This window comes from Octopus bimaculoides, chromosome 28, assembly GCF_046866305.1.
Source record: "Octopus bimaculoides isolate indiv1 chromosome 28, ASM4686630v1, whole genome shotgun sequence".
Lineage (NCBI taxonomy): Eukaryota > Metazoa > Mollusca > Cephalopoda > Octopoda > Octopodidae > Octopus > Octopus bimaculoides.
In genome coordinates, this window is record NC_142955.1 from 11,823,956 (window position 1) to 11,841,530 (window position 17,575).

At 39.3% G+C, this 17,575-nt stretch overlaps 2 protein-coding genes across 3 annotated transcripts in view; one reads left to right on the forward strand and one right to left on the reverse strand.

Moving 5' to 3' along the window:
- The window catches only part of LOC106877949 (uncharacterized), a 9,200-nt gene extending 4,101 nt beyond the window's left edge, over nucleotides 1–5,099 (forward strand). Inside the window, exons 2-3 of one of the 2 annotated variants that reach the window (XM_089344037.1) lie at nucleotides 1,146–1,310; nucleotides 2,128–5,099. In XM_089344037.1, coding sequence (XP_089200163.1) covers nucleotides 2,422–4,392 — 1,971 coding nt within the window. In that variant the 5' untranslated portion in view covers nucleotides 1,146–1,310; nucleotides 2,128–2,421 and the 3' untranslated portion in view covers nucleotides 4,393–5,099. The remainder of the gene's footprint in view (nucleotides 1–1,145; nucleotides 1,311–2,127) is intronic. The other variant, XM_089344036.1, reaches the window with a different exon arrangement.
- A 7,452-nt stretch (nucleotides 5,100–12,551) lies between these two features.
- Nucleotides 12,552–17,553, reverse strand: LOC149130574 (uncharacterized). Its single transcript, XM_089344246.1, has 2 exons — nucleotides 17,006–17,553; nucleotides 12,552–14,802 (listed from the first exon to the last, which is right to left on the reverse strand). Exon 2 carries the CDS (start codon nucleotides 14,447–14,449, stop codon nucleotides 13,682–13,684), a length of 768 nt encoding a protein of 255 aa, XP_089200372.1. The 5' UTR covers nucleotides 14,450–14,802; nucleotides 17,006–17,553; the 3' UTR covers nucleotides 12,552–13,681.
- Nucleotides 17,554–17,575: the final 22 nt, after the last annotated feature.

A 17,575-nucleotide genomic window follows, 5' to 3' on the forward strand; every position in this document is an offset into this window, starting at 1 on the left:
TTTCCCCCCCTTATTTTATTTATTTTTTTACGGAATCCCACGTTTTAGGCTATGGAGATTCCGATTCTGAAAAAAAAAAATTTTTAATCTCAATTTCAAAATTTCGATTCCCCTAACTCAAACCCTAACCCTAACCCTAAACCTAACACTAGTTTTGTGAGATTTGGCTGTTATTTCTAGCATGTAAATAGCCTGCTTGGTGGTGGGGGGGATAGAAATTTTTCAAACAATTATTTTTCAGAATCGGAATCTCCATACCCTAAAACGTGGGATTCCGTAAAAAAAATTAATAAATAAAGGGGGGAAAGGTTCAGATTACATATAGTCCGTCTCTACCAATTTATTTTCTTAATTATCTGTTGGAAGACAAGTGATTAAGAATTTTTTTGGTTTTGCTTAATTTTTTTTTCGGCATTCTTTTGATAATGACAGATGAAATAGCTATATCGAAAGAATGCCAAATCATATCGATGGGAACAACTGAATGTAGTAATAATAAGAATAATTTTTTAATTAATGTAAACAGTGCAGATAACGACTTTTTTTTATCTGTAGACAGTTTAGTAGTTGGAAGCGTACTGAGAGCCATCGACTATGACTACTCTTCAGAAACGAGTGTGCGCCTTCGCCTGTTTGTGGAAGATGCGAGCGGGACAGAGAAACTGTCCTGCACGCGATTGTGCAATGCCCCAAGGTGACTGAACCCTGAGCTTGTGTCGAACACCTGCTGTCGCAATCGAGAATAGTACAACTGTTGAGCAAATCTGTAATTAAGGTCGTTCCGCCGCCCTGTTGCTGTTGCGAAAGAGGTGGTATGGAAGACGAAAGTGAAAAGAATTGCAACAGGCATATTCATCTCCAGCCTCGGGTTTATTGACTTTTTCGTTTTCTACATGAAACGGAAAATAAAGTTGGAGAAGAAACGCCTGTCGCAAAGTGTGTTTCGTAAAAGATGGAAGTCTGTAGCAAGTATGTTGCGAGTGAAAGAAGCTGTCTAAACGAGAGAAAAAAAAGAAAAACAAAGTCTTCTGTGTGAGTATGTGGTTTGTGGGGTCGACTGCGTCCTCCGCATAATTTTTTGTAAACTACTCATTCTCATTTAATTGTATATAGTTTAATTATTTATTCATAATTATTTATTATAGGCGCAGGAGTGGCTGTGTGGTAAGTAGCTTGCTTACCAACCACATGGTTCCGGGTTCAGTCCCACTGCGTGGCATCTTGGGCAAATGTCTTCTACTATAGCCTCGGGCCGACCAAAGCCTTGTGAGTGGATTTGGTAGATGGAAACTGAAAGAAGCCTGTCGTATGTATGTATATATATGTTTGTGTGTCTGTGTTTGTCCCCCTAGCATTGCTTGACAAACGATGCTGGTGTGTTTATGTCCCCGTCACTTAGCGGTTCGGCAAAAGAGACCGATAGAATAAGTACTAGGCTTACAAAGAATAAGTCCTGGGATTGATTTGCTCGACTAAAGGTGGTGCTCCAGCATGGCCGCAGTCAAATGACTGAAACGAGTAAAAGAGTATATGTTTTGTCTCATTCTATCCCCTGACTCCAATGTTTGTTATGTCTGTCCTCATATCGTCCCCTCTTTTTCCCAACCTTATATGGTTAATAAAGAAATTTTTTTTTATTATTAATGTTGGTGTGGAGAACAATATTAATGGATAAAGATTGGCTAAGAACTGAGATAGTTGTGGGTAGTAAGAGGGAAATAAGTGGTATTGGGATGATTGGGGGGGAGCTGCAAGAGATGATATAGTGTGGGGGGGAAGGATAACATGAGGGCAGGGATTGAGTGACTGATACATACACACACACACACACACATAGATATGTATGTATGTATGTATGTATATATATATATATATATATATGTGTGTGTGTGTGTGTGTGTGTGTATGTATGTATTGTCTTTGTCCTCCGACAAATGCTTGACAATGGGAGTTGTTATATTTACATCCTTGTAACCTAGCAGTTCTGCAAAAGAGACTGATAAAGTAAATACAAGACTTAAAATATAAGTACTGGATCTGAATATAACATGTAAGGTTTTCCATTGTGTAATCTCTGTTGTTTTTTAAGTATCCTCTATAATTTCTACTATTTCTCTCTTATTTCAGATTACTGGATAACATTGACTGAATGAGTTTCTTTTACTCTGGATACATCTTCAATATTTATCATCTCTCAAAGACTAAACAATGTTGTTAGACAGAACAGCAGAAAGAAGGTAAATTTTCTGTGAAAAATTTCTTCTGACTGAAGCAAAATTTCTCTTCAACGATGATTTTACATTCTCATTAAACTTGGATTGCAAAAGAGTTTGCAGCATCTTCAGATAATGAGCAAGACAATAAATTTGTTAAGAGTAAAGTATATAAGCATCTGCATATTGTGTTGGGAAAAAGAAAATTATGGAAAGTGAATTGTGTGAGGACAATGTGACATGTAAATTGCTGACTGAAAGGATTGACTTTAATGAGGAGATGCCAAAAGATATTGGGAAACCATCAGACCATAGTGATATCCATAAAAAGCCATTTGCTCGAGAAGATAACCTCAACATTCATGATGGAGAGAGAGCATATCACTGTGAAATCTGTGGTAAATCATTCTCTCAAAATGACCACTTAACTGTACACAAACGCATTCATACAGGAGAGAGGCCATATCATTGTGATTTTTGTGGTAAATCATTCTCTCGAAATGAAGGCTTAACTGCACATAAGCGTATTCATACAGGAGAGAGACCATATCAGTGTGTTATCTGTGGTCAGTCATTCTCTGAAGCAAGTATCTTAACTAAACACAAACACATTCATACAGGAGAGAGGCCATATCAGTGTGACATCTGTAGTAAGTCATTCTCTCGATCTGATCACTTAACTCAACATAAACACGTTCACACTGGAGAAAAACCTTATCGTTGTGATATCTGTGATAAATTATTCTCCCGAAAGGATTACTTAAACAAACACAAATACATTCATACGAGAAAGATATCATATCAGTGTGATATCTGTGGTAAATCATTCTCTCAGAATGACCACTTAACTGTACACAAACGCAGTCATACAGGAGAGAGGCCATATCATTGTGATTTTTGTGGTAAATCATTCTCTCGAAATGAAGGCTTAACTGCACATAAGCGTATTCATACAGGAGAGAGACCATATCAGTGTGTTATCTGTAGTAAGTCATTCTCTCGAAAGGATTGCTTAAACAAACACAAATACATTCATACAAGAAAGATATTATATCACTGTGATATCTGTGACAAATCATTTTCTGAAAATCATGTCTTCATGAAACACAAGCATATTCATACAGAGAATAAGATATATCGTTGTGATACTTTTGATAAATCATTCTCTCAAAATGAGGATTTGACTGCACACAAGCGCATTCATACTAAGGAGAAACCTTATCAGTGTGTTATCTGTGGTCATTCATTTTATGATGGAAGTACCTTAACTAAACACAAACGTACTCACACTGGAGAGAAGCCATTTCGTTGTGTTATCTGTGGTCGGTCATTCTCTGAAGGAAGTAGTTTGACTAAACACAAACGTATTCATACAGGAGAGAAACCTTATGAGTGTGACATCTGTGATAAGTCATTTTCTCAATCTCATCACTTAACTAGTCACAGACGTATTCATACAGGCAAGAAATCCTACTTTTGTGAAATTTGTGGTAAGTCATTCTCTCAAAATGAAGGCTTAACTGCACATAAGCGTATTCATACAGGAGAGAGACCATATCAGTGTGTTATCTGCGGTCAGTCATTCTCTAAAGGATGTACCTTAACTAAACACAAACGTATTCACACTGGAGAGAAACCTTATCATTGTGGTATCTGTGGTAAATCATTCTCGCATTCTGATCATTTATCTAAACATAAACGCATTCATACAGGAGAAAAACCTTTTCAGTGTGATATCTGTAGTAGATCATTCTCTCGAAAGGATCATTTAAATAGACACAAATACATTCATACAAAAGAGAAGTCCTATCACTGTGATATCTGTGATAAATCATTCAATGAAAATCATGTCTTCATGAAGCACAAACATATTCATCCAGGGAATAAGATATATCGCTGTAATACCTGTGATAAATCATTCTCTCATACTGATGATTTGAATGCACACAAGCGCATTCATACTAAGGAGAAATCTTATCAGTGTGTTGTCTGTGGTCAATTATTCTCTGACCGAAGTACTTTAACTAAACACAAACGTATTCACACTGGAGAGAAACCTTATCACTGTGATATCTGTGGTACATCATTCTCTCGATCTGATCACTTGACAAAGCATAAACACATTCATACAGGAGAGAAACCTTATGAATGTGATTTCTGTGGAAAATCATTCTCTTGAAATGATCACTTAAGTGCACACAAATACATTCATACAAGGGAGAAGCCATATCATTGTGATATCTGTGATAAATCATTCAATGAAAATGAGGTCTTAATGAAACACAAACGTACTCATATAGAGTAGAAGCCATATCACTGTGATATCAGAGGTAAAGCATTCTCTCAAAGTCACCACTTCACTACACACAGATGTATTCATATGGATGAGAGACCATATCAATCTGTTATCTGTAGTCAGTCATACTGGAGAAAAGCCATTTCGTTGTGATGTCTATGGTAAGTCATTCCATAATGGAAATACCTGAACTAAGCACATTTGCATTCATACAGGTGAGAAACCATATCATTCTGATAACTCTGGTAAATCATTTAATTTAACTAAACACGATCATATTCATATAACAAAGAATCCATATCACTGATATTTTTGATAAATCATTCTACTGAAATGAGGACAACTACACACAAATGCGTTAATACAGAAGAGAAGCCATATCATTGTCATATATTCCATTCATCCTCTCCAAAAAGACAGTTTACTACACATGTATGTATTCACAGAGAAGACCAACTATATTGATATTATAAGCGTTTCAGTGAAAGAAATATTTTAGTAGCAATAAATGTATTCCCACAGCTAAGAAAATCTAACACTGTCTGTAACAACCTTACTAACAAAATGTTAATAAAAATAAATCTCCAATAGTTCATGTCTTGTTTTATGCTTAGAACGAGTAATATTTTCCAGCCTGTTATATTTGAATATGGTAACATGGTTCCTCAGACAATTGTTCTCTTGCAGTTTTATGTTGAAGCAAATACTGTGCTACATATTCTGATATGTTCTTCCAAAAGTCTTTGACGGTGTTCATGGCACCTTCTAGCATGCACTTACCAATATTGTTCCCTTTGTCTCTAATATAGTGTATGTCTTGTAACATGACAAATTGATAGAGACTTTCCTTGGATGAAATACCAGAGCCCCAAAACTGTTTTACAACAGACATACACTAAGTGTGTGGCCTCATTCCCCATCGAAGTTAGCTGCCGAGGCTTTCCAGTTGCATCTGTGCACTATTTCCTGCAGAAAATAAGCCTGGAACCACGAGAAATGAAGAAAGCCATCAAGAAATAGGCACAGCAGTTGAAACTAGCTCTAGATGGTTATGGTTGAGAAGAGAGGGCAAGTGGAACCTTTCCATAGGTGAAGACTAGCTCAGTCCTCACTACTCCACTCAGGTGAAGTGTACAAGCTAAAGGTTGAAACACTTGTTACACTGAGATACCTGGTGATGACACAGAAGGGTTTTTCAGCATTGCATTGGATTTTTAAGGGGTTGCAAAATTTCTGAGTAGCTCCTGCAGTTTCTGCATGGGGAAAAGCATCTCTGATGTTTATCTTGCAAATGTGACATCAACAGTCGTTACAGTTCTATATTTAAGAGATGAGGAATTATTTACATTATTTACATTTGACGGATATTTGTCCTCATCTTGTTTGTTGTTAACACAACGTTTCGGCTGATATACCCTCCAGCCTTCGTCAGGTGTCAGGTTCGAAATTTCCCCAAGACACCTGACGAAGGCTGGAGGGTATATCAGCCGAAACGTGTTAACAACAAACAAGATGAGGACAAATATCCGTCAAATGTAAATAATGTAAACAGTGGTTACATTATTCATCATCATTGATAATGGGTTCAGAAAGCTCAGTGAGTGGAAAGAGGAGCCCAGTTGAGTGAGGAATGAATCAACGTTAGAAGTTAAGTAAGCCAAGGAAATGGCATAACTAGAGAAGGGAAGTTGGAGAAGGAATGTCTTCAATAGCTCGCACTTTGGTAGAGGTCGAATGCCACCTTTGTTAATGAAGAATTCAAATGAGCCAAATGGGGTTGCTACTGCTGTCTTCAGAATGTCTTCAAAATGGACTGGAATCTTTATGAGGTCGAGCTTGGAAAACACAGTACAGCTGTGCAGTGACGAAGCGAAATCGTGGATGTGAGGAATTGGATACCTATCAGGAGTAGTGATAGTGCTGAGATGCCGATAATCACCAGAGTTCTTGGGAACCATGTGAAGAGGAAAAGCCCATTGGTTTGTGGAATGGCTGATGATTCCTAGCTGCAGCATGAGATTGAACTTAGCTTTTGCTGCTTTTAATTTTTCCGGAGGTAGATGATGAGGACAGGAAAAAACTGGCACACCATTTGTTGAGATAAAATGTTCCATAGACTGAGCAGGAGTATTCACTTAGAAATTCAGGTTGATGAGCACCAGGAAAGAGTTTAAAATCACTTGGTCTCCTGTCGCTGCGATAAAGATTACTTGGCTGACCGACTGATACCTGACTTTCATCGATAGATAGCCAGATCTGTATTGTTGTCCTGCAGCCGCTGTTTACAAACATCATCCAGGAGAGAGTAGTAATGGAGGAAATCAACACCAAGAATTGGGTAAGGCAGGTCGACAATGATGAAAATCCATTTGAAATCTCTTCGCAGGGCCAAATGCAATAAAAAAAGATTTGGCTGTATGTCTGTATTGGCAAACAATTTACAGCTTACAGGGTAATTGGAGAAAGAGGAGGTTTATCCCTGTTGAAATTCACTGGCCAAATACTGCATGCAGCACCAGAATTAATAAGAAAAGGGCTTGTGCACGATTATGTAGGGACGAACTTGGAGCAGCTGTCATGTTCAGTTTCCTATTGTAGCATTTCCCTGATTCGAGTAAGAACACTGTTGATTACACTTTTGAGCAGCAGTGCCAATACGTCTTGTACCGGCAATGCATTGACAAAAAGGCAGGAGAGGAAGAACATTGTCTGGGAGAGGATGAACTACTAAATGATCTTCGACGTGGAGAAGAATTCCATGAAACACGTAAGAGTTTACCTTCTATGGTTAACTCCAGAATGGCCTGTAGTGTTGCCAATTGCATCGAACTATGCTCTGACAAGACAGGTGCTACTGAAGATGAAGAAGAAGAAATAGTAGCAGGTAGCAGGGCAGATGTGGTAGCAACACTTTTTGCCAATGCAGTTCAATGTCCAGTCAGCAGAGGAAGCCAACCGGTCCACAATACTGACCACTGTCATTGAGGCGAGGATGACCTGCACATTTAATGGCAAACAGGAGAAGAAAAGCTGCTTAACCATGGCATTGTCAGCGGATGCGCTGTCAGCTCCTGCATCTGACGAAGGTGTTGAGTTGGCATTCTGTCACCCGAGTGCTCCTCATTTACCAAGATGTGAAAACATTTTTCCATGAAAAGCAATGTCTGTCAGAGAATCTCACTCTTGAGTGAGTAGTACAAAGCATTGCGAGGTGGATCTGTGATGAAATCCTTCAAATTTGGTGTAAGTGAGGCAGGAATAGCACTCAGCAACACGTGTAATTGTTGTTGTTCCAAGGAAATCTTAGCTATGAAATGCGCCTCAATTTGCACAAACCAAACTCTTACTCACCACGGGCAACATGGAGTGACTCATGCCGGCCACCAGTCAGGAACAATATGATAGGAATGCAACACCAAGAAAGAAGTCCCAAAAAGCACGTGTTAGTGAAATGTATCGGGCACTGGTCTCAGAAAAGAAATCACAAGTGTGGCAAAAAAAGAAAAAAGAATTAGTGCTCATTTTTTTTTTTCTAGCTGCATTACAGTTGCTTGTATTGACTTATGGTCTGAGCAGGAGGTACTGCTGCAAGTCAGAAAAGCTACTTTTGTTATTGCATTGTAGCACAGTTGTGCTATGTCAACTCCAGCCAATCAGGGCTGGGCACGTATTAATAGCAAAAGCAGTTCTCTGCCCAGGACGTTTTAACCAGTTAACAAAAGCAGAAGACCACCAACATTGGTTGTGAAGCATGGGAAGAGCCCTTTTGTTTTCCACGCCAACTTCATGCTGCTAGCTCTGAATTATATCAGCCCTCGACTCTGGCCACATCATGAACAGCCTGTTTCATTTATGCCAACTTCGCCCTATGAAATTCTAAATAACATCAGCTCTCGACTCTGGTCATATTGTGAGCAGTATATTTTCGTTTACGCTAGCTCCATTTCTGTTAGCCTATAATGACTTCCAAATGAATCCATATTTTAAACGTAAGTTATAAAGCTTTCTCTGACACATACACATAGACAGGCTATGCTCATATTACTTGTCAGCTCTCGTTAGCCTTTCCTAATTTAAAATATTTTGTATAAAAAATGCCTTCTGATATTTTTATTACACACGTTTCTCAAAAGCTCACTTACAGGACCTCTCAATGAACACTATCACTAGAGTGGTGACCCTTTACTAACATTTTCTCTATAAAACAATAGAAAAGACAGTAATTCCTTCACAATGCGCAGAATCCATCTCTGCTTTTGAGGTTACATCCTCTTAATATTTCTCTTTACAAATCACAACAAACTAACTGTTTTCTATGCCTATCTAAGTTGTGACAAGATCGCATTAGTATTTAGTATCAGGTTACATATATATATTTGAAATCAAGAAACACTACAAAGAAATACTTGCTGTACGTTGCCACCATAACAAAATTAGTGTTATAAATGGCAGGATGTTGAGAAAAAAAGGGTTCTAACAAGAGTTATTCACCTTAAATAGATACGTATAAATGTAGATTTCACGTCCTTTGTTAATCTCTCGATATTAGGGTGTTTCAATTATCCTTTCCCCGACTACCACAACACACGGCTGTAATAATATCTCGGTTAATGTTTACTTTAACTCCCAGTCACCAAAACTAAACAAAAAACAAGTGTAATAGGTGTAAAAAGTTGTGTGGTAAGTAGCTTGCTTACTAACCACATGGTCCCGGGTTCAGTCCCACTGCGTGGCACCTTGGGCAAGTGTCTTCTACTATAGCCTCGGGCCAACCAAAGCCTTGTGAGTGGATTTGGTAGACGGAAACTGAAAGAAGCCCGTCGTATATATGTATGTGTTTGTGTGTCTGTGTTTGTCCCCCCAACATCGCTTGACAACTGATGCTGGTGTGTTTACGTCCCCGTCACTTAGCGGTTCGGCAAAAGTGACCGATAGAATAAGTACTAGGCTTCTAAAGAATAAGTCCTGGGGTCGATTTGCTCGACTAAAGGCGGTGCTCCAGCATGGCCACAGTCAAAAGACTGAAACAAGTAAAAGAGTATTAAACGAATAAGAAAACAAAACTTTGCGCAAACGACTGGGATGTGCAGAGAGGACTCTCGGAAAATTCACAAGATCCAATTTTTTCCCTCATAACTCTTTGGAGAGGGGGAGGGGTATTTGTGGAGTTGATCCCATATTAGATAATAGAAGGTTATAGTGAAGTACAAAGACAGAAACAGGTGTCTTGCTGTGGAGGAGGTACAAAGTACACACACACAAATGGGGGGGGGGTCTATATATCTCCCACCACTGCTTGACAAGCAGTGTTGGTTTGTTTATGTTCGCATAGCATAGCAATTCAGTAAAAGGGACAGGTAAAATAAGTACGAAGCTTAAAAAAAAACACAAATACTGGGGTTGATTCATTTGGCTAAAATTCCTGAAGGCAGTGCCCCAGCATGGCAATAGTCTAAGGCAGTGGCTCCAAAAGTGGGCAATATTGCACCCCCACCCCCTGGGTGCAGTAAAAATTTCCAAGGTGTTGAAGAAAAGTGGGGCGATAGTGGGGGTAGCAAATCATGTAATATGTGGGGTGATAGGAGGATAGCTGCGTGAAAAAGTGCCACACCCTAACAGTTGAGGGAACCCGTGGAAGAGGTAGGCCCAGGAAGACCTGGGCTGAGGTGGTGAGGCAAGACCTTCGTACATTGGGCCTTACCGAGGCGATGACTACTGACCGAGACCTTTGGAAATGTGCTGTGCGTGAGAAGACCCGGAAAGCCAAGTAAGATCGTTGCCAGTGCCCCTGGACTGGTTCTTGTGCGGGTGGCACATGAGATGCACCATTTTGAGCGTGGCCGTTGCCAGTACCGCCTGACTGACTCCTGTAGGATTTTCGAGCGAGATCGTTGCCAGTGCCCCTGGACTGGCTTGTGCGGGTGGCACATAAAAGACACCATTTCGAGCGTGGCCGTTTTCGTGCGGGTGACACGTAAAAGCACCCACTACACTCTCTGAGTGGTTGGCGTTAGGAAGGGCATCCAGCTCTAGAAACTCTGCCAAATCAGACTGGAGCCTGGTGTTGCCATCCGGTTTCACCAGTCCTCAGTCAAATCGTCCAACCCATGCTAGCATGGAAAGCGGACGTTAAACGATGATGATGATGATGATGATAATGGGGTAGCGATTCATGTAAAAAGTGGGGCAACAATGGGGTTGCAAATCATGTAAAAATAGTTCGATAATGGGGTAACGACTCAAGTAACAACAACAAAATAATGGGTTCGATAGGTTAAGTTTTATTTTTGAAATACAGTTGCTTTGAATTTGCTTCAGAAAGAGATCGATGTTTAATCAGAGAAGACATTTCCATGAATTCTACTGCCTAATTAAGAGAGAGATTTTACACATTTTAAACAGGTGCAGGAGTGGCTGTGTGGTAAGTAGCTTGCTTACCAACCACATGGTTCCAGGTTCAGTCCCACTGCGTGGCACCTTGGGCAAGTGTCTTCTACTATAGCCTCAGGCTGACCAAAGCCTTGTGAGTGGATTTGGTAGACGGAAACTGAAAGAAGCCCGTCGTGAGCGAGATCGTTGCCAGTGCCCCTGGACTGGCTCTTGTGCGGGTGGCACATAAAATACACCATTTTGAGCGTGGCCGTTGCCAGTACCGCCTGACTGACCTACGTGCGGGTGACACGTAAAAGCACCCACTACACTCTCTGAGTGGTTGGCGTTAGGAAGGGCATCCAGCTGTAGAAACTCTGCCAAATCAGATTGGAGCCTGGTGTTGCCATCCGGTTTCACCAATCCTCAGTCAAATCGTCCAACCCATGCTAGCATGGAAAGCGGACGTTAAACGATGATGATGATGATGATGTGTTTGTGTGTCTGTGTTTGTCCTTCGCCACATCGCTTGACAACCGATACTGGTGTGTTTACATCCCCGTAACTTAGCAGTTTGGCACAAGAGACCGATAGAATAAGTACTAGGCTTACAAAGAATAAGTCCTGGGGTTGATTTGCTCGACTAAAGGCGGTGCTCCAGCATGGCCGCAGTCAAATGACTGAAACAAGTAAAAGAAAAAAAAGAGTAGGTACCCCATCATAACATTGAACATTGACAATGGTTGTGCTCAACATTTTTATCAACATACATAACACAGCTTTTTGCTCAGCCCTTACAATTAATCTTCTTCTTTAAATTTTACCGTACAGCAGGGTTCGCCACCATCCCCTGCCGGAGCCTCGTGGAGCTTTAGGTGTTTTCGCTCAATAAACACTCACAACGCCCGGTCTGAGAATCGAAACCGCGAGTCCGCTGCCCTAACCACTGGGCCATTGCGCCTCCACTTCTATCAGCATTAAACAGTTTTATTCATGCAGCTTATCAAAGCCTTTGTTTGGAGGAAGACTTTTACCAAGATCTCCCACAGTGGTACAGGCATTTGTTTTGTCTGTGTGGTAAGGTGCTTGCTTTCCAACCATGTCGTTCCCAGTTGAGTCCCACAGCATGGCACCTGAGTCAAGTGTCTCCTACAATAGCCTCAGTCCAACCAAAGCCATGTGAGTTGGTCTGGTAGATGGAAACTGAAAGAAGCTTGTATATATATATCTGTTTGTCCTCCACCACTGCTTGATATTGGATTACTACAGGAATGTTGTTAACACAAAATCCACAGGATTCATGAAAAGAAAGAAGCAGACCTAACAGAGGTTTGTAAATTGGGTTTTTATATAGTGTAAGAGCGAAGGCGAAGGGAGATAAGCAAGGACATGCGTCTCATTTCAGTCAATCAAAATACAATCTTTTGTTGATCACTTTAGAAGTATAATCCATGACAAACTTCGATACAGTTTCCATCCACTCAATTTTACCAACAAGGTATGGATCGACCCAAAGCTGTAGAAAATGACAAATGTTTGACAGACTGCAAAGCCTTTATTTGAAGGAAACTTTCAGGTTATGAGTCAATCCTCTTAACCACAAGGCCATTGACATAGGAAATTATCTACATTTGTAAAATCCTTTGTTTTATCAATGAGCAAAATAAAAACAATTTGATGGACAAATATGAAGGACTTTATTTAGCACAACCTACATTTTAATGTTCAGTTTTCAGTATGAATACGTTTTGCATGTAGTCAAGTTACTTATTTAGGAGAAAGATTTACGTCAGATGTCAAAGTGATAAGACTTTTCTCCTGTATAAAAATGTTTGAGTTTAGTTAAGGAAAGTTTTTCAGAGAATAAGTTACAACAGATATCACAATTTATATGCTTTCTCATCTGTGGGAATACATCTATGTATAAATAGGGTATTTCTGTGAAGTAAAGATTTAGCACAGATTTCACAGGAATATGGTTTTTCTCCTGTATGAATACATTTCTGGTTAGTTAATGGTCTTTGAGAGGAACATTTGCCACAGGAATCACAATCAAATGGTTTCTCTCCTATATGAATATGTTTATGTATAGCTAAAGTAGTTCCGTGAGAGAAAGATTTAGCACAGATTTCACAGGAATATGGTTTTTCTCCTGTATGAATACATTTCTGGTTAGTTAATGGTCTTTGAGAGGAACATTTGCCACAGGAATCACAATCAAATGGTTTCTCTCCTATATGAATATGTTTATGTATAGCTAAAGTAGTTCCGTGAGAGAAAGATTTAGCACAGATTTCACAGGAATATGGTTTTTCTCCTGTATGAATACATTTCTGGTTAGTTAATGGTCTTTGAGAGGAACATTTGCCACAGGAATCACAATCAAATGGTTTCTCTCCTATATGAATATGTTTATGTATAGCTAAAGTAGTTCCGTGAGAGAAAGATTTAGCACAGATTTCAAAGTGATATGGCTTTTCTCTTGTATCAGTGTTTATATTTAGTTAGGCTACCTATTCCAGAGAATGATTTAACACAGATACCGTTAAGAGAGATGATATACTACAGGTTTCTCTGTGAAATGATTTGTCTCCTGTACGCAGCGACATTACAAAAGACTTACCCAATTTGTCACAGTGGGACTAAAACTGGAACCTTGTGGTTGAGAAGGAAACTTCTCAGACACACAGCCATGTCTATATCAATGTGAAAAATGGAACAATTTGATCGACAAATATTCAGTTGTAATTTACATTATTTTTCTTATTTACATTATTTTTCTATCATTGATTTACTGATACAGTTATTTTACTGCATGAATACGTACATGTCTGGTTAAGTTACTTTTTTGAGAGAATGATTTACCACAGACATTACAGTGATATGGTTTCTCCCCTGTATGAATACGTTTGTGTCCAGTTAAGTAACTACTACGGCAGAATGACTGACCACAGATACCACAGTGATATGGCTTGTCTCCTGTATGAATACGTTTGTGTCCAGTTAAGGAACTACTGTGACAGAAAGATTTACCACAGATATCACATTGATATGGATTTTCTCCTGTATGAATACATTTGTGATGAGCTAACTCACCGTTTTGGGAGAATGATTTACTACAGATATCACAATGGTATGGCTTCTCCCCTGTATGAATACGTTTATGTATAGTTAAGGTATTTCCTTGGGAGAAAGATTTACCACAGATTTCACAATGATATGGCTTTTCTCCTGTGTGAATACGTTTGTGTGTAGTTAAGTGATGCCTTCGAGAGAAAGATTCACCACAGATTTCACAGGAAAATGGTCTCTCTCCAGTATGAACCCGTTTGTGTCTATTTAAGAGTGTACTAAGAGAGAATGATTTACCACAGATATCACAGTGATATGGTTTCTCTCCTGTATGAATATAGCTGTGTCTAATGAGGTTACATTTTTGAGAAAATATTTTCTTACATATATCACACTCATATGTTATTTTACTTGCTGCTTTCTTTATATCTTCTGAGGAATCAATTGTTTTAGATTTTGTTTTAAACTCAACTTTGTTCTCCCACAAATCTTTTTCCATAATTATGCTCTTCTCACCAAAATATATAAAGGTTTATCCCCTTCATGCATGCATGCATGTATGTATGATTTCTATCAAAAATATATATTTCTACTGCTTTATTTCCAACAACTGTGTTTTTTTTACAACGATATGGAAATTCTGCAAACACATTTGTAATCCACATTTAATAAGAGGGCAAAATCATCTTGTAAACATTCCACACGATGAAGCTGAGAAATGCTGCTAGTAATCCCAAAACAGTGTTATATATGTTCCGTGTATAATGTCTTTCTTTAGTCTTTAAACAGCTGACAAATGCTGTTGTTATATCAGGTGTAAAAACTTGTTTGATGCCAATATCTTCTGATGGACTGAAATCACAGAAAAAAGAACATTGTAAGACAAAGAGGACACTTTAAAACAATCTGTAATCATCATCAACTTACCGCCTCCTGTTTATCTTCCATCCAACTCATATTTATTGCTGGTAACCCCTCCAGCATTCTCATATAGGGAACAAGTATCAAGTAAGCAGTAAATGGTAACTACTTTTTTCCAGGAGATTTTATTGGTTCTCTTGCAACAACCCCAGCACCTTCACCCATACCGCAGCAAGTAGACCCTTCAAGAATCACCACTGTTCGTCTTCTGCTCCTCATATCATAGACAATAACAGACTCTCCAGGCATTGCCTCTCTACCACCATCTCCAACAACTCTTTACTCTTTACTTGTTTCAGTCATTTGACTGTGGCCATGCTGGAGCACCGCCTTTAGTCGAGCAACTCGACTCCAGAACTTATTCTTTGTAAGCCTAGTACTTATTCTATCGGTCTCTTTTGCCGAACCGCTAAGTTACGGGGACGTAAACACACCACCATCGGTTGTCAAGCGATGTTGGGGACAAACACGGACACACAAACATATACACACACACACACACATATATATATATATATATATATACACATATATATGACGGGCTTCTTTCAGTTTCCGTCTACCAAATCCACTCACAAGGCTTTGGTCAGCCTGAAGCTATAGTAGAAGACACTTGCCTATGGTGCCACGCAGTTGGGACTGAACCCGGAACCAAGTGGTTGGTAAGCAAGCTGCTTACCACACAGCCACTCCTGCGCCTAGTGATGATAGTTTATTCTAAATGTTGTTCTATCCACGAAACAAAAATGTTCAACCATACTAAGGAGATTACAGAGAACCAAGATATATGGCACATTGCTATATTCAAGAAGACCCGCCCACCACCACAGAATGGATACCCTAAAATCGAAGCACCATGTAAAAAAGCATTGGTGTGGGTGCTGGTGCCAAGGAAAAAGCACTCATGCTGGTGCGTCACAAAACTGTTCGTATTCTTTGGTTTAGTCACATGGATAATTTGGTGTCTTGGAATGAAACCTAGTTTCTCCATGTGTTTTATTATTCGTTTGTCAGTGATTCACTTCACATGGCGTTTGTGGGAAACCAAACACCAGCGACAAACAACGACATATGTTCAACTGGTATTCCTACACGTGTGTGTGTGTGTGTGTTGTTGCCCCTCACTGATTGTTTTCTTATAACTTCCTGAAAATTAGATATTTTTTAATGAAATTTTCTACAAATATGCATCAGATGGCGTAGATTGCGATTATATCCCAATTTGTTGTGAAGAAATGTTTTCGTGGTGGTGGGGGGGGAAGAAGACTTTCGGAAGATTCACACAAGTTGAATTCCACACACTCTGAAAGATACTGAATAGAATATTTCATAGAGAATTCTGAAAGTTATGAGTAAAGAACGCCGTCCCATGCGAACTTTCCGATACCCTTCACCCCACCCTTGGAAACATTTTTTGCGCCATATATTCCGATACAATCGGAATCTACGCCATTTGAAGTTCATTTAGAGAAAATGTCAAAACTGAAAGATTACGGAAAGATGCGAGACAAAAGTTGTTTGCTGCCACCAAAGTTTTTATTTCACTCGGATTCGTGATCAACAATACTTAGAACATAAACATCTGAAGAAATTTTCGTGCGCCAAATAATTTCTCATTCTATTGGACAGAGTTACAATATATGTGTATGTTTCTAAGGAAGAAGGGTACACGAGTCACAAATACACATATATCATATTTAGTTATATCACATAGTGGAGGCGCAATGGCCCTGTGGTTAGGGCAGCGGACTCGCGGTCATAGGATCGCAGTTTCGATTCCCAGACCGAGCGTTGTGAGTATTTATTGAGCGAAAACATCTAAAGCTCCACGGAGCTCCGGTGGCGAACCCTGCTGTACACTTTCACCACAACTTTCTCTTACTTCCTGTTTCTGTTGTGCCTGTAATTCAACTACGTTAAGGGTACACGTATCTATGGAGTGCTCAGCCACTTGCACATAAATTCCACGAGCAGGCTGTTCCGTTGATCGGATCAACTGGAACTCTCGTCGTTATGGATGATGGTTAAAATGTATATCTCCGACTGGATCTTCATTTGTTATTATAGAAGGCTTGTACAAAGAGAAAATGAAATTAAAATAAAGCGAGATATAAGAAATTATTACTCTACTTACAATTCCATCAGACTTGTAATCTTCAAATAGTTCCTTCCACTTCAGTTTGTTGAAATCTAACCAGAAAAAGTTTCTAAATTCAGACGAGGGGGAGAGATTAAAGAAAATTTGCTACCTGAATAACTGCTAAAAACATGTGAATGTATACAAAACGTCGTGACTTATTTGAAATACTGACACGAAATATTATTTGTTATAAAAAGCTCCATTATTACGACAAAAACAGATAAAAACAGAAAAATAGGCGATTTAGGTACATATGTTAGGTACATATGTACCTCTTTACAGTATGTTCAAGGCCTGCAATTTAGGCTGAGATCGTAAGTCGATCGGATCGACCCAAGATCGTAGCAACTACTTATTTTTATCGCCACCGATAAGATGCAAGACAAAGTCGACTTCTATGGAATTTGAACTCGAAACATAAAGCCAGAAGAAATGCCACAAAGCAATTTGGCTGGCGTGCTAACGGTTCTGCCAGTATGTTGCCTTTTTGTCGGGGTTTAACAATAATTCAATCAAACGAAATGGGTAAATACAAAACTAGAATTGGGTATAGAGAGTAAGCAG